A 22103-nucleotide genomic window follows, 5' to 3' on the forward strand; every position below is an offset into this window, starting at 1 on the left:
GCGCCTCTCTCCTCCTAATGTCAGGAGCAGGATTACAATTTTAAAATACATGTGTTTTGCCTTAGCATATATAGTATATATGGGAATTTCCCCTTGAGGATGAATAAAAATCTATCTATCTATCTATCTATCTATCTATCTATCTATCTATCTATCTATCTATACACTTAAATAAATACTTTCATCTTCTCATCTTTATTGGCATATTTAGTGTTGAAGTAATCCAAAAGTAACGGGAAGCAATCAAGTTTCGTTACTTAATTAGGTAATTAGCAATTATATTGGATTAAAATTTTAAAGTAACCCTCCCAACGCTGCATTTCAGATATTTTACTGGAGGCAAAATACTATTAACATCATATGGAATTAGATTTGTGCCAAAAGAAACAAACAAAAATAGGAATTTGAGAGAACATAAAACTAATTTCAAAAACAAAACTTATAACTTGCAATCAAATAATGTGTCAAATAGTTACAAATCTAACCCCATAACATCACTACTTCACTAATGCTATTGAATAACTGTGTATTGTATTACTTTATAAATATCCTTGCCACAGCAGCAATTACTTGAAATAAATAAATACAGATATAAAAAACTATGATAAAAACTAAACAATGGTATGGTGGTTATTTGAAATTTGAAAAAAAACAAAACAGAAACTACAACATTGATCAGGTGTTGTAGAGTCTGACTGAATCTATCTAATCTTCCATCTTTGACGTTTATAAATATAAAAGTGTACATTTCACGTTATTTAAACTTGTAATTTACACAATTAATGTTCCAGCGCACACTTTCACCAGTGCACGAATTTCACCTAAACGAGAGTCTTATTTTGAAGGTCACAACAGGAAGCGTCGGTGCCATATTGTCGCTAACTTGAATAGCTTCCAAAGGCACACACTGTGCTAGTAATCCAGTGGTGGTCTACTGCTGCAGGGCACCGTGTCGCGTTATTTCCCCTTCTACTTGTCGTGTGTCAGCACCTGGTTGCCTTTGGACAAGGACGGTAAGAAATTGGACTCTCGCTGGGCTCCACTTTAGTTCAAATTAAGTTTTGCGTGTCCGAAATAGCACGCAAAAAACGTGTGGCGTTGAGCTAGCTATAGCTTGCATGTGTTTCTGGGATGTTCCAGCAGCGGCTCGTTTTAACTTACAAACACATAAAAAAACCTTTTGTGGCAGATGTTTATGTAGTTTAATAATATGTCAGGTAGCTAATTATCAGCGAGCTATATGTGTGGGTTATTTATTATCTCGTTAAAACGTTATCTTGTAGTCTTATTTTGGAGCCATGCTGTCATTTTAGGACATTATTTTACTTAATTACCACACTCGTTATAATAATTTAATTTCAACTTTGATATTTCTCGGATTGCGAGCGCTTTTTAAGTCAGCAATAGGTTTTACTTTGATAGTTTTAAGCCGGAAGTTTTTACTCCTTAATTCGGCGAACTTGACATTAATCTCACTTTTTTTTGGACCGCATGGTGTCAGCTCGTCTCCGGAGGGTTGAAGAGCCTAATAACTCGGATTTAACGTTTACTAGTCACTGAGTTTTGGAAACACTGGTTTGCTATCCAGAACAGCAGAGCAGTGTTTAAAGCATTTGTTTTAAAAGACTCACATTGAAGGACCTTTCACGCCCCTTTGTCCACCACGTGTGTTATGTAAGTTCAATAGTGTCCTGATGTAGGTACAAAACGTACTTGTCCAAGGAGATAGACATGTCTTGGGCGTATCTCATGCAGTCCCAGATACAACAGTGATTACATATAGTGATCAGTGAGCAGACATTTGCCAGATGGGTAAGTGGACATGTCCACCTGTCACAATAGGTTTAGGACACTGACACTGAGGGAGACATTGTTTAATGACACGTCTGTTCAGATTGTCTGATGTGGATTCCCTCCTGCTGCGATCATGATTGTCGAATTGAATCATTAAATGAATTCTCCTCCATTGAAATATGTGTCCTCTTCTTCAGGTGAGACGTCCAGCTTTGACTGTAAGAACTTATGTGCCTGAGAGTCTGACACACGTCTGTTCAATGGCTACCTCAGGCTCCACCTCCTCTGCCTCCATCACCGCCGCCACTGTGCCTGAGGATTTCCATTATGAAACCAAGTACATTGTGCTCAACTACCTGGGAATGCTTCCTGTGGGTAGATCACAGGCCCCAACCACAGCTCAAGGTGAGAAGAAAGACTCAGCTTTCTGAATGTAGTCCGTCCTGAAGGGGCACGCTGCTCGCTGGAGTGCAACCACTGTCAAGGACACCCTGATTTAGTGCTTCCTATAGTCTCTTCGTGTGTGTGACACATTAGGGTATCCTAAGGCACCCCTCACACTTGTACATTCACACAGCACACAAATAGAGTTGTGTGCACATGAACACATGGCAGTAAAATATTTAGCGTGTGTAGGCAGGTTGCCACCTGTTCACCGGCTCAGTTTGGCCGTCCCTGGCATTGGCACGGAGACGCGTACAGAGGCTGGTGTGCCCATTGAAATGTGATAGTTACCAAGTAGCCTGTAAACAAATGTAAACAAATGTAAACAAATGCATGCCATTTCAGACTCCCTATAAGCTCAGTGCTTCCAGTATGCTGTCCAAAGTTGCTGAAGTCCACTCTGCCTTTACAGACTCTCTCAAAGCAGTCTTGTGCCATGACCTGAGGCTTGAAGCATTCCTGTTTTTCTGTTTTATTTGTCTGGCATGCAAAAAAGAACACAGTGGAGTGTTTTTTTAACAGTGTTTGACCCATAGTTGTTAGTAATTCTGAATCTGTGTATGTTATGTGCTGTTAGAGGAATTATGTGTTTAACTAAATCCCACACTAGCCACTAACATGTCATAGCGCTTACTGTGTGCAGTGAAGTCACAGCCGCAGTGTGTTTAGTGGTGAAATGACTCTTTATTGATGAGAAACATCCCACTTGGAAGGTAAGACAGTTTTGCAGGAGGACCATTTTAAAATGAATAAAGATTTAAATGTGTAAACAATCTGTAAATGTGTATATATAGATCTTTAATGTGTAAGTAAATCTGTATAGGTACCATAGATATTAATGGCTTTTGCTCTAAGAGCTGGAATACCACTCAGGGGCTCTCTCAGTTGGCTGTCTGTTTACACGTGACCCTTGCAACACTTCTGCTGTGGCAGAGATCTGCTAACCTTGCTCGGCAGCAGGACTCGTGAGGTCACGAAATCCCAAGATCACGCAAGAGTCTTGTTCTGTTCTAACAAACCATCCACACCCACTCCTGTTTGCCAAAAGCCTCAATGGCATATTGGAGAATGGTGATATGAGGCACTGAATTTGAACAGTCTGTGGTGTTATAAAACATGATTCAATTTCTCCAAGATCAGTGAATAAAGTTTTTTTTTTTTTGGACAGTGATCAGCGAGGCCCACTCCAGCAGCATCTATCATTTTTACAACCTAATTCTTGTCCCATTTGTGGTCTGATAATCGGTAAATTCATCAAATTCACTTTCTGATATCTCTTTCTCATCATTTTCCTGGCTTCATCTAAAGTAGGATGGAAGAAATGATAGACCAGGAGTGTCCAACCTTTTTCCTTTGGTGGGCCAAAACCAAAGCTTAATGGTGGGCCACAGGCCAAAAGCAAACACCTTTTGTGTTGTATTGTATTGTATTGTATTGTATTGTATTGTTAGGATGCAAAACCAGGATCCCAAGTTTCCTAAATTTGCTGACCGTCTGCACAAAGCGTCACTTTGACACTTTTCCAGCTCTTGGAGCAAGCTGATTTTAGGGGGGAAAGCTTCACTGATTACTGATATTGTGGCCAATACAGTTTTGTATCTGTGTGGATTGTGCACCAATTTAGCACTAATATGGCTATGCAAAGGTACTCAGAGGGCTGCTTTCTTAAACAGATAACTTTATTAAAGAATATTTAAGTTAAATCATTTAACATATACATTGTCAAACAATTCTTGGTGACATTGCTGGGAGCTGCTTCTTCTCTCTTACTCTGTGCTGCTTGACACAGAATTGTAAACTTTGTGCATTATATACAGAAATAAAACAGTTTTCATTTGCATATATTCCGATATGTCCGGAATAGACCAATACTTGCAATCACTTAATACAGATCTGAGTATTTATTTGAACACATTTATAAATCTGATTACACGCACAGGTTGAGATACTCTGCACTCACATTTGTAAATAGTTTCTCCAACAATAATGACTCCATCCAGTTTGAGCAAGAAAAGCAGAAGGAGAGACGGTACAAAAGAGAGAGGGGAAGTTCTCTGCATTTCCTGTCCATTTTTATTGTTGTGTGCACGCTTGGAATGGGCGGAGAAAGGCAGAGGAGTGGCTGATCCCTGCTTTCCGCTTGACCCAGTCCAATTTCTGACAGCCTGTCAAATGTAATCACCATAGGATCACTCACACGCCAGCGGACCAAAGCAGAATAGTTGGCCGGCTAGCTGTCTGGCTCAGTGCTGAAACAGCACCGAGCCCAGGAAAAAACCAACAGCGGGTCCTCTGGGCGTTCATGTATGAGCTGCAGGGACACGCACATAATAGAGCAGGGGTTTACTGAGTGTCCTCTTCCTTCCTGCTAAAACACAGTCAGTGTTTGATTTTTGTCATGAAAACATTTATTGGAAAAATCATATCAGTCAGCTGTTAAATCAATAAAGACTAATACTTAAAGCAATGGAGTGGTACTGTGGAAATAACCAGTGCCACACTTTCTTATCAAGTGACTGCTGGATCTTTATAAGCTGAATGGCTGCATTCAGAATTTGCTTAGTTTATTAGGATCCCCTTTAGCTACAGCATCGCAGCAGCTACTCTTTGTGGGGGCCAGCAAAAGCTTTACATTGTGTTAATACACCGTAACCATTATCATTATAACACATAACATTACAAAATCAACACAGTAATACAGCCTTTGTGTCAGTTTTGCCCCTTGCCAGGTTCATTATGCTCTCAGCAGTGTAGACTGAATCTTGTAAATAATTTACTGATTGAGAGCGCACTATTCTGTCTGCCTTTCCCTTTGGGGTCCAGCAACTTCCAGCTGAGGAGAAGTAAATGAATGACTTAAAAGTAAATGGTAGTACATAGAACTGTAGGTGCGCCTCAGCATGCAAACATTTCAACCCCCTCCAGGAGAGTTACGGTTTATACATGCACAAACTGGTTTGTTGGGCAAACTGTGTGTGTTTAGTGTCGTGCTATGTGCAGGCATCATTGGACTCATTATTCTAGAGTCAGGACTAAACCAAAATATAGTCCCATGTTTCTTATATTATTTTTATCCTACATAATACAGCTGTACAGTTCATGCTTATCTTAAAGTCTCTACAAATTGTATTTTTTTTCTTCCTTTTATCAGATTAAAGAGATCTTAAAAAAGAGAGAGAGAACTGTCACACACTACAAATATGCAGTTGATATGCATCAACAGAAATTACATCGTAAATTGCTTTTATTGAGTGGTCTTGTGTAATAAGGTGCTGTATAGTCTTTGTGAAGAGTGTGTGAGAGGGGGAGAGAGAGTCAGTTGGTTCATTCGTCACGTGTTTGTCTCTATTAGGTGATGCCCAGAATGAGAGAGAGAGGACCACAGTGATTAAAGAGCAGATAGAAGAAGAGCTGAGACAACTGGAAGATGAAATCGCTGCCTGTAAGTGGACACACACACACACACACACACACATTTTTATTTCTCTGTTGTATCTCTGGCTTTTTCTGTGTGTCACGCAGACAGGTGTTCTGCCTGTGCAAAAGAGTCCAGAAGAGATTATTTGTCAGAGTAAAACATGAAATGAAATGCATGCTTTGAAAGAGGACTTTGGTTGTGTTACATAACCACAGGTCTCTGAGTAGCATGTGTTGCCCCAGACCTCCGTCCTTGCTCCTGTGTGACTTTAGTATGTGAGCAATTTGAATAAGGGTGGGAATTGACTTTTTTCACGGCGGCCATTTGACCTGAAATAATAGGGTAAAAGAACCGTAGTTAGTATCATTGGTAACACCTGTGATTACCCTACTATTTCATGTCAAATGGCTGCTCTGAAAAAGGTCCATTAATACGATTTTATTGATTCTGCTTATTGGACCAATTTTTATTAATTCCCTTATTATCAATTTTCTGTCTTATTGTGCCTGAGTCGGAACGCCGTGTAGGAATAGAGTAGAAGAAATGCGTGCATGTGACTCAGGCGTGCCAAAGCGCCACTCTTTAACTTCTGTTTAATTTGGAACCGGTTCTCAATTCTGATCCCTAGCATTCGTTTTATATTAAGGTTTTCTTACTCAAAGAAAAAAAGTCTGTTATATATTATAACAGGATATTTACCCCCTGTAAAGCACACGCTGCTCAGTTGAGAAGCAGAGGTACTCGTAGTGTCAAATACGTGTAATTCCTTGGCATACGATTCTGATGGATTGGACAATTTGGAACCGGTTCTTTATTCCCACTCCTTTTTTTTTGAATGATGGTTTGGTGTGAGTCCAGTTTAGGATCCATCCTTTCCCCGACAACGTTCTTTCACAGGAGGTGTGTGGGACGGTCATTCGTGCTTCTTGGAGAGCTAATAAATAACCCAAACTTTTGTAATAGCCTCACAGAGTCTTTCAAAATGTGCATTCTGGATTTTATAAATTGTTATCAGAGTTTCATTTTAAAATCAACTGTTACTACCTTAACTTTTTCTTTTCTGGCAATGCAGATAAAATAAGTAATAACTACACTGCCTGCCTGAGATATCATTCTGTCCTGTGCTCTGTGTGTTTGCAGCCTTTTCCACTACAGGCTTCGACCGACACACATCGCTGGTGTTTAATCCAGCCAACCCAGAGAGTTCTATTGAAGACTGCCTTGCCGCAGTGGGAGACCGGGTGGCCGGAGAGCTTGACACACACCTGGCAGCAGCCGTACACACACTCCTCGCAGGGTCAGTTTGCTGCTCTCTGACTTCCACAATATCTGGTAGTTCACTGATGTACATGTTTATGTGAGATCTCCTTGACAAAAGCGACGCTTAATCAGCATCACTGCTTTGAGATGATGGCTGCATACAAATGGTTAATCCAAAAGTTTCACATGAAAACAGAACTATGGGGGTGAGTTCAGCAACCACACTATTTAGCACTGATGGCTATTTTTACACTGTATGCATACAGTATGTGGAAAATGTGTGTGCTCACAGAGTGAGACCTCTCAGTCTCAGTGGAATGACAAAGTCAATGTTGATATACTGGTTCTTAGTTCATTTTCTCCTTAGTGAACTCTTAAACTTTACCACTTACTTTACCTTTTGATTCTGTAGTCAAATGAGGGGAAAAGGGCTGATTGAAAGGTTTGCATTTAAAGGTACAGTGTGTAACATTTAGGAGGCAATTCCCAACCTAGAAATATGTATCAGCAAAATCCACAGCTGCCCCAGTGGTGTTGCTCTGTGGCCAACAGATAAGACTGCAGTTGTACTGGACGACTTCTAACTGTGACTTTGTGTAACTGAACAGATCAGAACAAAGACGATTCATGCTCAGGGAACTCCCCCTCACACATACAGTCGTACAAAAAAGGAAGAAAACCCAGGCACACAAATTTGTGACTATAGTAAAAGCCTTTATTTGAAGCATGGCTGCCATCTTCATGTTAGAATACAAGCATTTACAGTATATAGAAAGTAACATAACACATCCAGGAGGAAGGTTAGATCTGACTCCATGAAGGCAGGTAACAGAAAATCCTCGATATACAAAGAAAAAGTGTGACACGTTCAGAAGCAATAAGCTTTTTAGCAGCTCTTGGCGGGTGGACAAAAATGTGGGATACAGGTTATTGTGTGTCTTCGATAATAATAATTTTTGGACTCTAGGCACATTTTAATATTTCCTAAACCGCTTGTGTGTAACAGCAGGGATGATGTCTGTGTGTGTTTCAGGCCTCTGGATTACCAGAGATTCAGAGAAACGGCACTGGATCTCTCAACACACACACAGGGAGACTGGAGCAAGGTGGGTTTAATTTGTCCTCTATATGCAAAGCCCACATTTAAAGAAATGATGGATTGCTCAGGACATGCAAAAGGTGCAACTTTTTTATCCCCGCTGCTTTTCTTACTTTTCCCCCTCCCCCCCTTAACTTCTTCTCCCCCTCTCCTCTCTCCCAGGTGATAGTGCCTTTGGTGCTGCTTCAGGCTTTACAAAGCGAGGGCCAGTCACTGACAACGCTGTTGAATCTGGGGGTGCGCTTCCTAGAGGAGGATGAAGCTGGCTACATCATCCAGCAAGGGGGATGGGTGAGTCCTTAAACCCTGTGATGGAGTTCAAACATTATGCTTTTACTTCTATTTTATAATGAAGTCACCTGGAATTCAAAATTGCTGCTACCACTGCTCTGTGCCCTGTTATTTCTTTAACAGTTACAAAACTAGTAATACCATAGAAAGGGGGAAGTATAAGAGTATAAGTTATTTGAATAATGAAAGGCAGCAACGACTTGGTGCTTCTTAGTTGCTAAATATTCTTCAAGGTTGTGCAGAGGTGGCATGGATGGAACAGGGAGTTGGAATGTAGTGCACAGTGAACAGAAAAAATGCCATCCTCAAAATAGATGCACAGAACTCAAAATAGCCAGATGAGGGCGTCGGTGAGCTTCCTGTACAGATGTTTTGTACCCCAGACTCCACGGTCCTGTTCCTTTGTGAGCTACAACCACCACATTACCATACGCCAGCTTAAAACCCATCTTACTGTAATAGTTATGACATAAATGCTCAACAGATGATCTACATAAATAAACTGACTGTATTTAACTGTAATCACTGCAATACATTGTTTTCAGTAGTATAATAACTACATTTAAAAGCCAGAAGTCGAATGCACCACATAACCTACTTTGTGGTCGTGTAAAACAGCCATCTGTTCAGGACATTCAATCATAGTGTTGACCAAGAAGTATTTCTCTTACATGAGATGTGGCTTTTTAATTAAAAGTAATCCTGGCAGTACATCAGTTATGCAAATTGTGACTAATACATCCTCAGGTGAAAACTGGTTTTGATTGATTGATTGTGTGTTGATGGGGATGTGTACATTATAAACACCATCAGTCCTCAGCTTGTCTGGGCTTCTGTTTTAAATGGTTTGTCTGAACATATTCGAATATAAATACATGCCAAGAATGTACAGTGAGCGTGAGTGACAGTATTTTTCTATAACAAGGTTTGATTGTGTGTTGATGGAGCTGTGTACAGTAGATATTGTAGTTAAGTATGTAAAACATGGAGAGAAGTGTCATATTGCATGTATCTCAATGTGACAGAGCACTAGCCACAGCCTGTTTAACCCTTCTGGGTGACAATAAGTTGGTTTAACTTAAATCCTAATCTAATTTTGAGGAAATTAAAGGTACCATTAGATGCAGACGAGCAGTCTAGCAGTCCCTCTCAGTCCTGGGTTTCACTTAACTTGGTCAGCTGCTGTGTGACCTCTTACAGTGCTTGTCCGTTATGAACCGTGATGACATAATCCTCATGAATGTCGAGCATCACATTGATCAAAATGCCACTGGGTTGCAGCATTATTCAGAAATTAGAGGGAACATTTTTTTTCCTGTATTTGAGGACAATTTACTTTAATTTCAACACTCCACAACATGAACTCTTTGTGCAAATTGTGACAAATACGTCCTCAGGTGAAAAAAAACCCTGATATAAAGCGACTCCAGTGTGCTGTTTCCTCATGCAAATGAAGGGACAGAACGAATATCTTCCCATATGATTTTCTCTCTGTTTGTATTATCACAGGCATGCAACTTTTCCAAGTACGACTGTTCTTGTGTTTTATACGGGTTTTATCGTCCATTGTTGTAATAAATGGAACACTGCGTCACAGATGAATGAGGTCATGAAGGGTCACATGACTTTGTTAACCATCGCTCTGGTTGCCATGACCTCATTGCCATGATGCTCTGCTCTGCAGGTTTCGCGCAACATAACGTGAAAGTAGCACGCTGCCTCCTAACAAAGATACATTTATTGCGCCGCGTTATGTCACAGGGGATGAACAGATGAACGGCTTGGGCAGGATCAGCAATGGACGGGTGAAGAGAAAGGAGGAGACGGAGAGAGATTGCATGAGACCGGCAATAGGGAGGGAGGGAATATGAAGGAGGGAGGGGTTAGAGATGAGGGAGAAAAGAAGCGGGGGGGGGCATGGTGAGCCAATGAGAGCGAAGTGAAATCTCCTTTAGTTTGACAGCTGCCTGCATGCACACTTCTCTTCAACTGGGTTCCTCCATCCACCCCATCTCTACAACTTGAGTTGTGTCTATTCAAGTGAAAGCAGCGGTTTTTGAGCCTTCACGTTGAGGTAGGATGTTTTGCTTGTGATGATGAAGCAGCCACAGAGTGAGCTCATTGGAATGGATGTGTGCGTGCGAGTGACTGTGCAGCAGCGACAAACTCTCGGCAGCCCAATAGGTCAACATTTGCAGTTCTTTGCATGTAAACATACTGTTATTATAGCACAGTAATTATTATGTACTATTGTCGCTCATTCCATGCAATGTGTATTTAACAGAGCAATGAACATAAAATATAAAAAATTGCTAATTGCTACCGAATGAGGAACAAAAATGGAGAGCAGAAACGTGTTTTCTTTACAATATGTATCTCATTTATTAATCCGTTCCTCCATTTTATTGTCAAAACGACACACAAGACATCTGAAATGCACAAAATTTGTACCGGTGTCTTCGCCTCTTCCAGGACATTGGTGTGACTGTAGTGTAAGTGAGGCACCGTGTTTGGGTGGCTCTCATAATGCCTTTGTCAGTTACATCAGAATACAATAAGGATTATAATGACTCTAATGTGGTGTACACTTCACTTGGCATGAACAAAACCAGCAGCCAGACCAAGCACAGCCAGGGGCGGGTAGGAGGAGGACAAGGGGGGGTGGTGAGTAAAAAAATTAGTCTACATGGTGAAAGAGATCCTAAAATAAAGGAGATGTACAAAAAAACTGTATAGTAGAATAGACCTTTTCACAGCAGCCATTTTGAAAGGAAATAATAGGATAAACACGTGTTACCAATGATATTAATTTATTTTATTTATATAAACATTTTAAAGTTACAGGGACAGTTCTGAATCGTACGGAACATTTTGAACCTGAATAATTGCCAGCTGGAACCAAAAATGAACAGGTTTTCCTTGGGAACCAAAGTGGGCGTGTCATATTCTACAGGCCATTGTGCATTGTTCAACGACCTCTGTTGATGACGCATGCGATTACGATGATTCCGCTCAAAACTGTCGGAGACGCGGGCTGGTTCGTTAGAAAGCACCAGGGTTCCCGAATATTGAACAGCACCGGTTAAAGAACCAGCGCTTGTTTAGTGGAAGAGCACCAACAGTGTCAGGGTGCTGCTATTGTGCGTGTTGGCTCACTGGAAAGGCTCTGATACACTAAATGAAACCGAACCTTGATTGATTACGGTCATCGGTAACACCTGTGATTACCCAACTATTTCATGTAAAAATGGCTGCTGTGAAAAAGGTCTGTGGTTGTACTTTAGTGCCTGTACACCAACCAGTGTTGGTTGTCTCTAATAGTTTGTTCACAGCCTGTCTCCTGTCTGTCTGTCAGTTCGTATGCTTGCATGCTTTTGGCGGTCAGAGACAATTGTCCTTCAGCGTTTGACAGTGAAAACTGCTGCATGAGGACTGAGTGTGTCATTTCATATTATTGTACTTGTGAGTGTGATGTAACGCGACTCCTGAGGTTTAAAAGTGGCACACGGACAATTCCACCTGACCTCTTAGCAAAGAGATAATGAAGACGTACATCATTTGACTGCAGTATATTTGATAGATTAATAGTCAAAGCAGCATATCTTAAAAGGCAATAAAGACACTTGTACAGGCCTGCAGTTTTATACTGACTGTAGCTGCTGCTTATTCGGAACAGTGATGATATTTTAAGGACAAGGTTCTGTGAGGGTTCCAACCTAGGCTGTGTCAGGACACGTCACGCTGCACACTGTGCAACAGTGCTCCCCACTCTTATGTAAGAACCCTCTCGCCAGCGCCAGGGTGAAAAACGAGCATCACCATGCCACTGCATCGACATAAAACTGGACTAGAGTAGATTGTCTGTGCAGGCTGAGGAAGCCCCAAAAATAACTCCCATAATCCTCCAAAAACATCACCACCAGGGGCTTGACTGGCCCACTTGTAGCTTGCTAAAAAACACAGTACAGCAGCAGCACAGGGGCCGACTGCCACGGTTTAAACAGGGCATACATCCATCACATCACTGTCCTTCCTTTTATCCGTCAGTGTCACTGCTGCCACAACACTGTTAATGATGACTAGCCAAAAACCAATATTTACTGATGCAAACTGTGTAGCTGCGCATCAACAGCACACTACTTCAAAGAGGAGTTTGCCCAAGCCGCTCCCAAAGTTATCGGAATCTATACACACCATCAGTCCTCAGCTTGTCTGGGCTCCTGTATTAAATGGTTTGTCTGAACATGTTTGAATATAAATACATGCCAAGAATGTACAGTGAGTGATTGACAGTATTCTTCTATAACAAGGTTTGATTGGTTGATTGATTGATTGTGTGTTGATGGAGATGTGTACAGTAGATATTGTAGTTAAGTATGTAAAACATGAAGAGAAGTTCCTCCAAAGTCATTTTGCATGTATCTCAATGTGACAGAGCACTAGTCACAGCCTGTTTAACCCTTCTGGGTGACAATAAGGTGATTTAACTGAAATACTAATCACATTTTTTTTTTAAATTAAAGGTACAATTAGATGCCGATGAGCAGTCTAGCAGTCCCTCTCAGTCCTGGGTTTCACTTAACTTGGTCAGCTGCTGTGTGACCTCTTACAGTGCTTGTCCATTAGGAACAGTGATGATATAATCCTCATGAATGTCAAGCATCACATTGATCAAAATGCCACTGGGTTGCAGCATTATTCGGATTCTTGTGGGTTTTTGTTGATGTGGAAAGCGTGCCTTTTGTAACATCTCAGATCTAATGTTTGGATTTGCAAGTGCTGACAATATGTGGCAGTCATGTGCAAATGTAACAAGTACGTGTTACTGTCCCAAAAATGCAGCAGCTGTTTTCTTCTCCCACAACCTCATTATGTTTAGAGATCTTTTAAAGGGTCTTGTTACTCGTCCCACCGATGTCAGGGATACCTTGTCAGATTCAGTCTTTAATATCTGAGCAGTGTAATGTTGTGTGAGAGGGAAAAGGCTGTACACCTTTAGCTTGAATGCAGGAATGTGTCTTTGTTTTATGTAGTGTGTATTTTCCCCCCGGGCGAGGGTGGAGAACTGTAGAACACACCTGACAACTAAACACTTAGTTCAGGTTAGTGTGTTTCCCAGCTTCAGCAGTGCTGTAGGACAACACGGAGCATTAAAAGACAAATATGGAGCTAATTCAGAGTGGATTGCCTCCTCAGGTTGGTTCTCATTGTTTATTCTTTGTTCAATTATTGATGCAGGTAAAAGTTATTTTTGTGTTGATCATTTTTGATTGTTCATAGTTTGTGCAGAGAAGTTTTACTATTATTCATAGTGCCTCCTTTTTGACGTCAACCAGCACGAGAAGTTATGTAAGAAACTGTTTATCTGTGCAGTTAAGGTTGGGACACCCACTTCTTGTGTACATCATTTTCCCTCAGTGTCCCTTCTTTTTGAGGACAAATGTCATTTTAGATATAAAATCAGTGAGAATGTTGGATCAGTAGAAACTTCCATCTGCAAATACAGGAGAAGGATTGATTGTCGTCGTTGCTCCTGAATGCCATCAGCAACCTTTTGCTGTGGATTTTATACCACATGGCACCTCTGTCCGGCTCTGTCCAGCTGATGGGTAGCCTGTACAGAGGGCATCGGTTTGGTGAAACCCTCTTGCTCTCCCACATGCAAATCAGCTTATGGAGGAAGCAAATGTTGGATAACGATGGAACACTGTTAGATTTAATCTCTTTCCTGCGTCCCAGGATGCAGCTGCCATGTGAGTGTCCTTGTAAGGAAAATAACCTTCACAGCTTGACCATCTCATTTAAAAATCACATTTACATAGGTCAATAACGGTTAACATGCTGTATGCTTGCTCAGTTGTGTGGATCAGATGCAGATTGGTGGTCAGAAGTTCAGAATTATGTATTTTCATGTCCTCAAATAAGACGGTGTTGCCTTGGGAGTTAGTCTCTGCTGTCAGAACCTGTCTGTCGGTTGCACACACGCACACAGACACCTCTGCATACCCTCCCATTGTCGGTTTGAATCTCGTCCGTTCAGGTCACACCTGTGTGACATGCGTGGAAACCTATGACAGATTACATTTAACTTCGACCCATCAAGCTTGGTTCCTTATCCGTAAACCCAGATCCTACTGTGTCATCGGCCAGATGCTCAGACAGATGTGACTGTTTTGGCTGTGCTATGATAACGATATGGCTCTGTGGCTAGCGTGTTGGTCGATCGGTCCACCACTTTGGCATTCAGCCTTACCTGTACATTCTGTTTCACGCCAAGTAGCTAATGTTAGCATGCCAAAACACTAAACATTAGCATGCTGCCACTGTCACTGTGAGTGTGTTGGCATGCTGAAGTTAGTGGTAGTACAGCCTCACAATAGCCGCTAGCGTGGCTGCAGACTGGAGTGTTGTTGTATAGCATTAAGGACGACAGCAGCTACTGGAGAGAAAGGGTTTGATCATCATTTCATTTATAAGCCTGTTTAAACTTGGATTCGTGGGGCTTTTCTGGGGGCGGTGTTAGGATTTTGCTGTTGGAGAGTTTGAGAGGATAAAATGAAAGTGCAGCAACCTGCCACCCAGTGCAACATCTTATTAACACTGAGCTTTTTGGTATGTCTAGCTTGTTTGCACTCATTATGAACACTCACTGACCTGTTTGCCACATACTGTAGATTCTGCTGCACATCAGTGCACGCTCAGCAAATTGATGGATAAGACTGCTCTCTCTTGCTACACTTTTATTTTTGTCCCTTGCAGATGGCATGAAAAAGTAGCTTTGGGAAAACGTTTTAATATTTTGAGGTCACATGTGTATTTAGTTCAGGACACTCTACAGTTTGATTTATCTCAACATATTTTGCTTCAGCAAGCTGACCTCTATGTCAGTTACTCATACCCACATGATCAAACGATATGCCTGTTGCATAACAGGAAAGCTTTGCAGATGGTTCCTGAGCTCTTGTTGGTTAGTGGCTGCATACCACTAGGTGGCATATGAGGCTAAGTTGAGATGGAAAACAGTGCAGCGTGTACTGTAGACTGCTGCACGTTGGAAGCTTAAGTGTCAGTTTAAAAGCTCTTTTAAAGTGTAAACAGTGTTTTGCAGCATTGTCCAGTTTAAACTGTATTAAAAATGGACTGTTTGCTTCAATTTTTTGACTTTATATAATTTCTCTGTTGATTGTATTTATGTGTGAAATAATCCTCCATTATGTTGCACCCAAACCATTACTAGCTATTACTCAGACCACCTCAGCTTTCTCTGTACACAGAATGTCAACATCCCTGTCTCTGTCTACCGCAGGGTGAAATATTCAGCCTTGAGTCAGAGGAGGAGCGAGGTGTGGCCATCGCTGAAGACAGCAACGACATTTACATCCTCTCAGGGGAGCAGCATCCAGACCAGCTGAGCCCCCCCTCCTCGCTGCTCTGCACTGGAGACAACAGCAGTGAGCAGAGCTCCTGGCAGACGGAAAGCTTACCTGTGTCTCTGGCCGGCCACGAGTCTTGGGCACAGGTTGGTGTGATGGACCCTGAAGACGTCAAGAGTCTGGACAGTAATGAGGGCGTGGCTCTGGCCGAGGAGCGCAGCGAGAACAACTCCTCGAACTCCGACATCGTCCACGTTGAGCGCGAGGAGGCCGAGCTGCTCGAGGAAGGCGGCGAGGGCGGAGCGATAGAAGAAAGCATGATGAGTGTTTTGGGCACAGAGAGCGAGCTGGCTGAGCTCAGGGAAGAATTTAGGGACCAGACTCCACCTGTTCCAGTGTCAGCCGAGGGAGACTCCACAGCCCCGGCCTCCCTGCTTTCATTAGAGGAGCCAGTTGTAATAGAGACACCTGCAGTCTTGTCGGCAGAGCCCTGCCTCGTCTCCTCAGAACCAATGCTGGTCCTAGAAGCTGCTCTACCCCCTCGATCTGAGCCAGAAATCTTTGCCTGTCCAATACCTGTATCTGTTCCTGCAGTAGAACCAGAGCCTGAGCCAGAAATCTTTGCCTGTCCAGTCATTTTATCTGTTCCCGCAGTAGAACCAGAGCCTGAGCCAGAACCAGCTTCCGCCCCCGCCCCAGTGCCTGCCGTGGTGGAACCCCCTTCTCTACCCAAGGAAATCCCTGCAGCACCAGCAGAGCTAGAAACCACCTCAGAACCAGCTCCTGAACCGGAACAGGAGCCGGAGCCCGACGCAGTGCCTCTCCAGCCAGAACCAGAGACTGTGGCAGAGCCGGAGGCTGCACCCCCTGTCCTTGAGGCCCCCGTAGAAGCCCCTGCTGAGGAGCAGCCAGTGCAGCCGGAGCCAGCATCAGAGCTCCCAGTGCTGCTTTACGGAGGTGCTGCACTGGTGGTCCTCGCTGCTGTAATGGCGTACGGCGTCATAAGCTTCAGGAGGAAGTAGAAGAGTGTCCTTGTCAGGGAAGGAGAATGGAAATTACAAGATGTTAAGGTAGAAATAAATGTAATAGTACACAAGGTGGGACTCTCCTTACAAAGGTGGAGGCTGCGTTTAAAAAAAACAAAAAGACAAAAAAAAATAATCTGCTATGCTATTGAAGGTTTCAAATCTGTGAAAATCCCCACCCACCCCAAGCAAACAAAAATCTCACGTCATCCACAACCTTACTGCTGGGAGTCCTGGCTGCTTCCCTGCACCAATGCACTCCACTCCTCTCCTTATTTTTCATGTTTTTTTTTTCTTCTTCCCTCTCTCAACCCTTTTTGGGCTGTTTTGTGTTTAAATTCTCAAGCCATTCATTTCTTCGATTGGAAAGTTGGTGAACTTTTATCCCATCTCTGCTACTTCCACTGAATGTGTCTGTGGCTCACTGTTTTGAATTGTTTTGTGTCATTTACGTCAGTTACTTCCATGGAAAAGTCACTGTAAACCACGTTTTCTGTTGCTATGTGACTAAAGGTTTTTTATCACTTTCTCTTTCACATTTATTTATACCCCCCACCCTCCCTCTGATAAATCAACTGTATAATATGGAAATGAAACCAGTAATTTAGATTTTTATGTGTCAGTTTGAAACTCCTTCTGATACAGAACAGGCATATTATGTTCGACCTGTATGTTCCATCTTTATATATTGCACAAGGGATTTGTATCCGTTCACCTGCAGCCCGTTTTTAGTTTTTGTGTATTGAAACATAGATTTTGCCCAATAATGGATGAAAGTAAATTTAACCGTTTCCTATGGTCCAGTGCTGCTGCTGCATTTGTAGAAATGATACATCAATCATGCTTTATCAGTATGTAAATCTGAATATACTGTGAAGGTTAAAAAAAAATGTAGCAAGGCATTACTTCTTGTTACAATGGATTTTCAGTCTCAGTATAAGGTGGCATACAGTACTTTTTTTAATGTCAGCCACTGCTTATGTTTACCCTGCCATAGTGAGCAGTATTACTTCAGACAAGGAGAGTAGCAGGAATGTGACTGCAGTGCATAAATTCAGTCATCCCTTTAAATGTAAATGGATTTAATGATTGAATGGATGGATGGGTAACTTCTCTTCCACAGTAAACTTTCACTCTGCAGTTTCTTTCCATTTCTGCCAGGTGTCTTTTGTCTCGGCCTCTGTATTTTGCTCTGTACCCTTTTTCTATTACTGCTCCACCGCTCATAACGTACCCGACCCTTGCCACAACTTCCTTATGACAGTTGCATCTGTCCCAGTGACTGTCCCCTTAGATCTGAACTCATACCCTCCCGGAGTAGAATATGAGTTGGTGCGCCACTGTGAGGTATTAAAGGCAAAAATTGGTTCTTCAGAGTGTCAACCTGTTTGTAGTGTTTCACATGTGCATAAAAATCCTGTTCATATAGACCAGGGGTCTCCAGCCTGAGGGCTGCCTGAAGGGAGAACATTGTCAGAAGGGCTCCTCTGTGTACTTCACATGCATCCATGTTAAATTTATGATTTCAATAGAGTAACATAGCAGTGTATAGTTTCACCTTTAGTCATTTCCATATACAGGGTTGAACTGCTTAGATCTGGAATTGCAGATATAACATGTAATAAAAGGCTAGTGTCAATTTTTTTTTATTTGATTCATTTTGAAAACTCCCACACACAGTTTCGCTTGCTGCTGAAAAATATGTTTTCCTGTTTACACCATGTGTCTGTCTATTCAGCAGCAAGTGAGACGGTGTGTGGGAGTACCTCCTTTATTTGACATGTCAGAATATAAATAGCAAGTCAAACAGTGCGACAAATACAAATAAATAATAAAAATGTAAGAGTAATGAATTTAAATGTTAAGACACAATGGGACCCATCTGTACACCCCCTTGCAACTTTATTCAGAAAAAATGTTTAGATCAAGATTACAGAACAAGCTCTGTGTTGGAGACCCCTGACAGACGCACTCAAGCTCTTGTTCCTGTGAAATTAGTTTTGCATACATTACCCAGCTAGCGAAACCTCTGTGGTTACTAATGAGCCAACATGCACTACAGTTGTAGGAGTAGGAGTTTTAAGACAAAATGTTAGCTGTGGTGGAACGTACTCTGGCCTCCCCACGTTCAAGTTAGACGTAAAATTAGTTACCCTGCCCCTCAGTCATTAGTCGTGTCAGTAAGACATGATAAATACTTAAGGTGACAAAGTTTTGCCCTCACTGCTGCCTCATCACAACGTGGATATGTTCTTTGAGAATTTGGGGATGTCGCAGTAAGCTGCATCACTGTGGTGTTGGACAGATATCGTCTTCCTTGATACAGAAGGGATGTTTCCAATGTGGGTGTTACTCATAGTAATACTCACAGACTCAAACAGCCTGCTTCCAAAGGGAAACTGTTAAAAGTACAGAGCAGGATGGGTGTTAAAAGGTCCCAAACATGACACTTTGTACCTTGAGTTTCCTACAACACTGTTTAAGATGAGAATTAAAAAAAGAATTAAACTATTTGAGTACCTTTTCTGTGTTTTTTTTTTTTCTTGTTTAAATGTGGTATTGTATGATTAATATAAGGAATATAAAAAGCAATCTCACAAAATTTATTGAAATGAAACTCAAATCCCAAGAAAAATATATTTATTCAAGTGACACAATAGACATACATGTAAATGCCAAAAGTAAATTAACTGAATAATAAGTAATTGTGTAATTCAAGTATATAAAGAAAGTTAACAGTCAACTGAGGCAATGCGATTCTAAGCACATAACGGAATGAAACAAATTCAAGTGTCACAAACAAATTGTTTTCAAACTATGATAATTCAACATCACTTTCTTTCATTTGAAAAGTGTTCTCACTTCTGTTAGACAAACACAGCAGCTCATCTCACGGTCGACTGGTCATGGGCAGATAGTTTCAGAATTAGCTGTATTCCAAGTAATTTTTCTCTCAGCCTGCAAGCTCAACAGTCATCTGGATAACGCAGAGCTAATGTACTGCAGTGCCGTGTTGAAGAGGTTCCTCAACAGGTGAGGGGCCTGCTCGCACACCCCCTTCACCAGGGTGAGAGCGAGGGCAGCGATGACTCGCTCCTGGGCTAGATGCTCCAGACCCACGCCCTGGTTTATCAGCCTGTCCACTTCCTGGGTAAGGTAGTCTTTCCACGGCTGCAAAGCCCAAATGAACCAAAAGGTTATCAGTCAGCACACGAGGACTATACTCTGGGTACAATCTGTCAACATCATGACTTTAAAAACCTGATGCAATGTGGGGTTTAATAACCTTAATCTAGATAATCTCAGTATATACACGTGTTTATATGTTACAGAACTCAAATGTGTAGCTCCACTGATTTTATATTTCACACTGGGCCCAGACTCACCTTAGAGGGGACGGCCATTATGTTCTGCTGCAGGTTGTGGGTAGCCTGAGCCACAGAACGGTTGTGTTCAAAGTGGGCTGCAATTTCTCTCAGTCCTTCTGCAACCAGCTGTATGGCTGCTGCATCTGCGTGGTTCCCTGAACAAGACAATCAGAAGACTTAAAAGGACTTAAAGTTGACATAAACGTTATCTGGGTCCAACAGAAATGTCCAATCTATTTTTAACATCACACTTTTTTTTTTTTTTTTTTTTAGCTGTGTTGCACACATAAATCTAGGTTTAAAACCACACACTGTAAACCAAGTGACAGATGCATGAATGTGGATGCAAGTTTCCACCAAGAGACACCAATTACATGAAATGGTTGACGGCTCACTTCCTGCTTTTTCTTCACGTCTTCAAGTTGTTTTTGCTCCTTTAACTGGAGACAACTTATCAGATGTGTCAGCACTCTGACTTCTGGACTGTGAACACACAGCTGTGTGTCAAACTACAGATTTGAGTGTGCCACACATACCACACACATATTTATTTTGATGCATCAAGCAACATTCAAGCTTACAATCTGCTTTCAGAAAACTGTGACACAAACCAGCCTTGTGGTAGTGTTACTCACTGGGAAGCTGCAGTTCCACGGAAGGCAGTATATCCCCCAGAGAGTCTGTGATGCAGCTGGCCAGATGACCGTCAGTCTCAAGGTCTCCATCGCCCGGAGAGTCTCTCCGGGGGTCTCTCCGGGGGTCTCTCCGGGGGTTATTGCAGTTGATGTCCCGTATGAGATTCTCCTCCTGGCCCAGGGAGAACAGCTCCTCTCTGTAGTCTGAGTTCCTACAGTCTGCTTGAAGGAAGGCAAACACGACCAGGGCGGCGGTTTGGGGACTGGTCAGATTCCCCAGGTCATCCATCTCGACCTGTTCAGTGCAGAGAGGAAGACGGAGGAAGACGGAGGAAGAGGAGGAGGGAAGCGTTAGCAGTGTTCACTCTTCAAAAGGAGGAGGGGGGAAAGTAGTGAAACTTACCAACGCTAACCAAAACTTACATAGAAAGAGATTTACTTTCAGTTTCAAGACTTTTAACAGGCACATGAGTCAGCAGCTAGAAATCAAGAAGGGATGAACCAAAAACAACAACTAAGCTGGAACATATTTATTTATTTATTTATTGTAATTAAACGGCTCCTGTTAAACCCAGTAAGCTAACGTTAGCTAGAAAGATAAGCTGGCGCTCACTTTAGTTATTTAAAATAAACATTAGTTGCATCATACTGCTGAATGTGTAGCTAAAGAGAGGCTGGTTTTACTCACAGTCGTTTCTTGTGCCGGGTAAGTCGGGTTTTAACTTCATACAAACAGCTGTTGCTCGGTTAGAGATGCTCCAGAGGACAGCCAGTACGGCGGCGATGCTACTGTCGGTGTGAGCAGCACAATAACAGTGGAGGTAGTCACGTACGAGGCACTTAAATGCCTCATGATGCCTTCACTTACAGGAAATTCCACACATGCAAAAAAAAAAAAAAAAAAAACCCACGATATATCTTCAGTGGTTCACAACCCTTTTTTCTATCTATATTTAGTAAGCCTAAGTTTTACTTAAGTGACAGTTGTTTCATATTGTATTCAGAACCGTACAATGAACACAAATAGTGAACTCAGTAACTCCAAAACGTTTCTGTAAAAGTGATTTGGATGAATTGTGAGCAGATTATTTTCTGTACTTTTTTATATAATAATCGGTCTGCATTTTGTTTTTTAATAATTTTTAACAGTCATGCAAACTTATCTTGTTTTTTATAAATTCAATGGTTTCTTGTCCCTGACACTTGACTATCATACTGTTGGACAAGTCACATTTAATGTTCTTATCATAAGTTTACCAAATGCTGAGATATAGGCCAGTTGTGTATATTTAAGTTTGCTAGCACACTTTAAAAAATTAAATAAAATCAAGAAGGCCTTGTTACTCCTATGAAGCTTTGCCAACCTCTAGTGGGGGGTCCGGACCCCCAGGTTAAG

At 41.9% G+C, this 22103-nt stretch overlaps 2 protein-coding genes across 3 annotated transcripts; one reads left to right on the forward strand and one right to left on the reverse strand.

The window, feature by feature from the left end:
- Positions 1-871: 871 nt before the first annotated feature.
- On the forward strand, positions 872-19225 carry bcl2l13 (BCL2 like 13). 2 transcript variants are annotated; one of them, XM_051382863.1, is made up of 7 exons: positions 872-1013; positions 1992-2199; positions 5591-5680; positions 6797-6953; positions 7950-8022; positions 8178-8306; positions 15613-19225. In XM_051382863.1, exons 2-7 carry the CDS (start codon positions 2055-2057, stop codon positions 16699-16701), a joined length of 1683 nt encoding a protein of 560 aa, XP_051238823.1. In that variant the 5' UTR covers positions 872-1013; positions 1992-2054; the 3' UTR covers positions 16702-19225. The 2 variants fall into 2 exon arrangements, with proteins under 2 accessions (XP_051238823.1, XP_051238822.1); XM_051382862.1 differs by lacking the exon at positions 872-1013 and adding an exon at positions 1496-1674.
- Positions 19226-19327: 102 nt separating this feature from the next.
- Positions 19328-21555, reverse strand: LOC127353558 (uncharacterized). Its single transcript, XM_051382864.1, has 4 exons — positions 21396-21555; positions 20708-21002; positions 20091-20227; positions 19328-19875 (listed from the first exon to the last, which is right to left on the reverse strand). Exons 2-4 carry the CDS (start codon positions 20994-20996, stop codon positions 19678-19680), a joined length of 624 nt encoding a protein of 207 aa, XP_051238824.1. The 5' UTR covers positions 20997-21002; positions 21396-21555; the 3' UTR covers positions 19328-19677.
- Between the last annotated feature and the right edge of the window lie 548 nt (positions 21556-22103).

Source organism: Dicentrarchus labrax, unplaced genomic scaffold (genome assembly GCF_905237075.1).
Source record: "Dicentrarchus labrax unplaced genomic scaffold, dlabrax2021, whole genome shotgun sequence".
Classification (NCBI taxonomy): Eukaryota; Metazoa; Chordata; class Actinopteri; family Moronidae; genus Dicentrarchus; species Dicentrarchus labrax.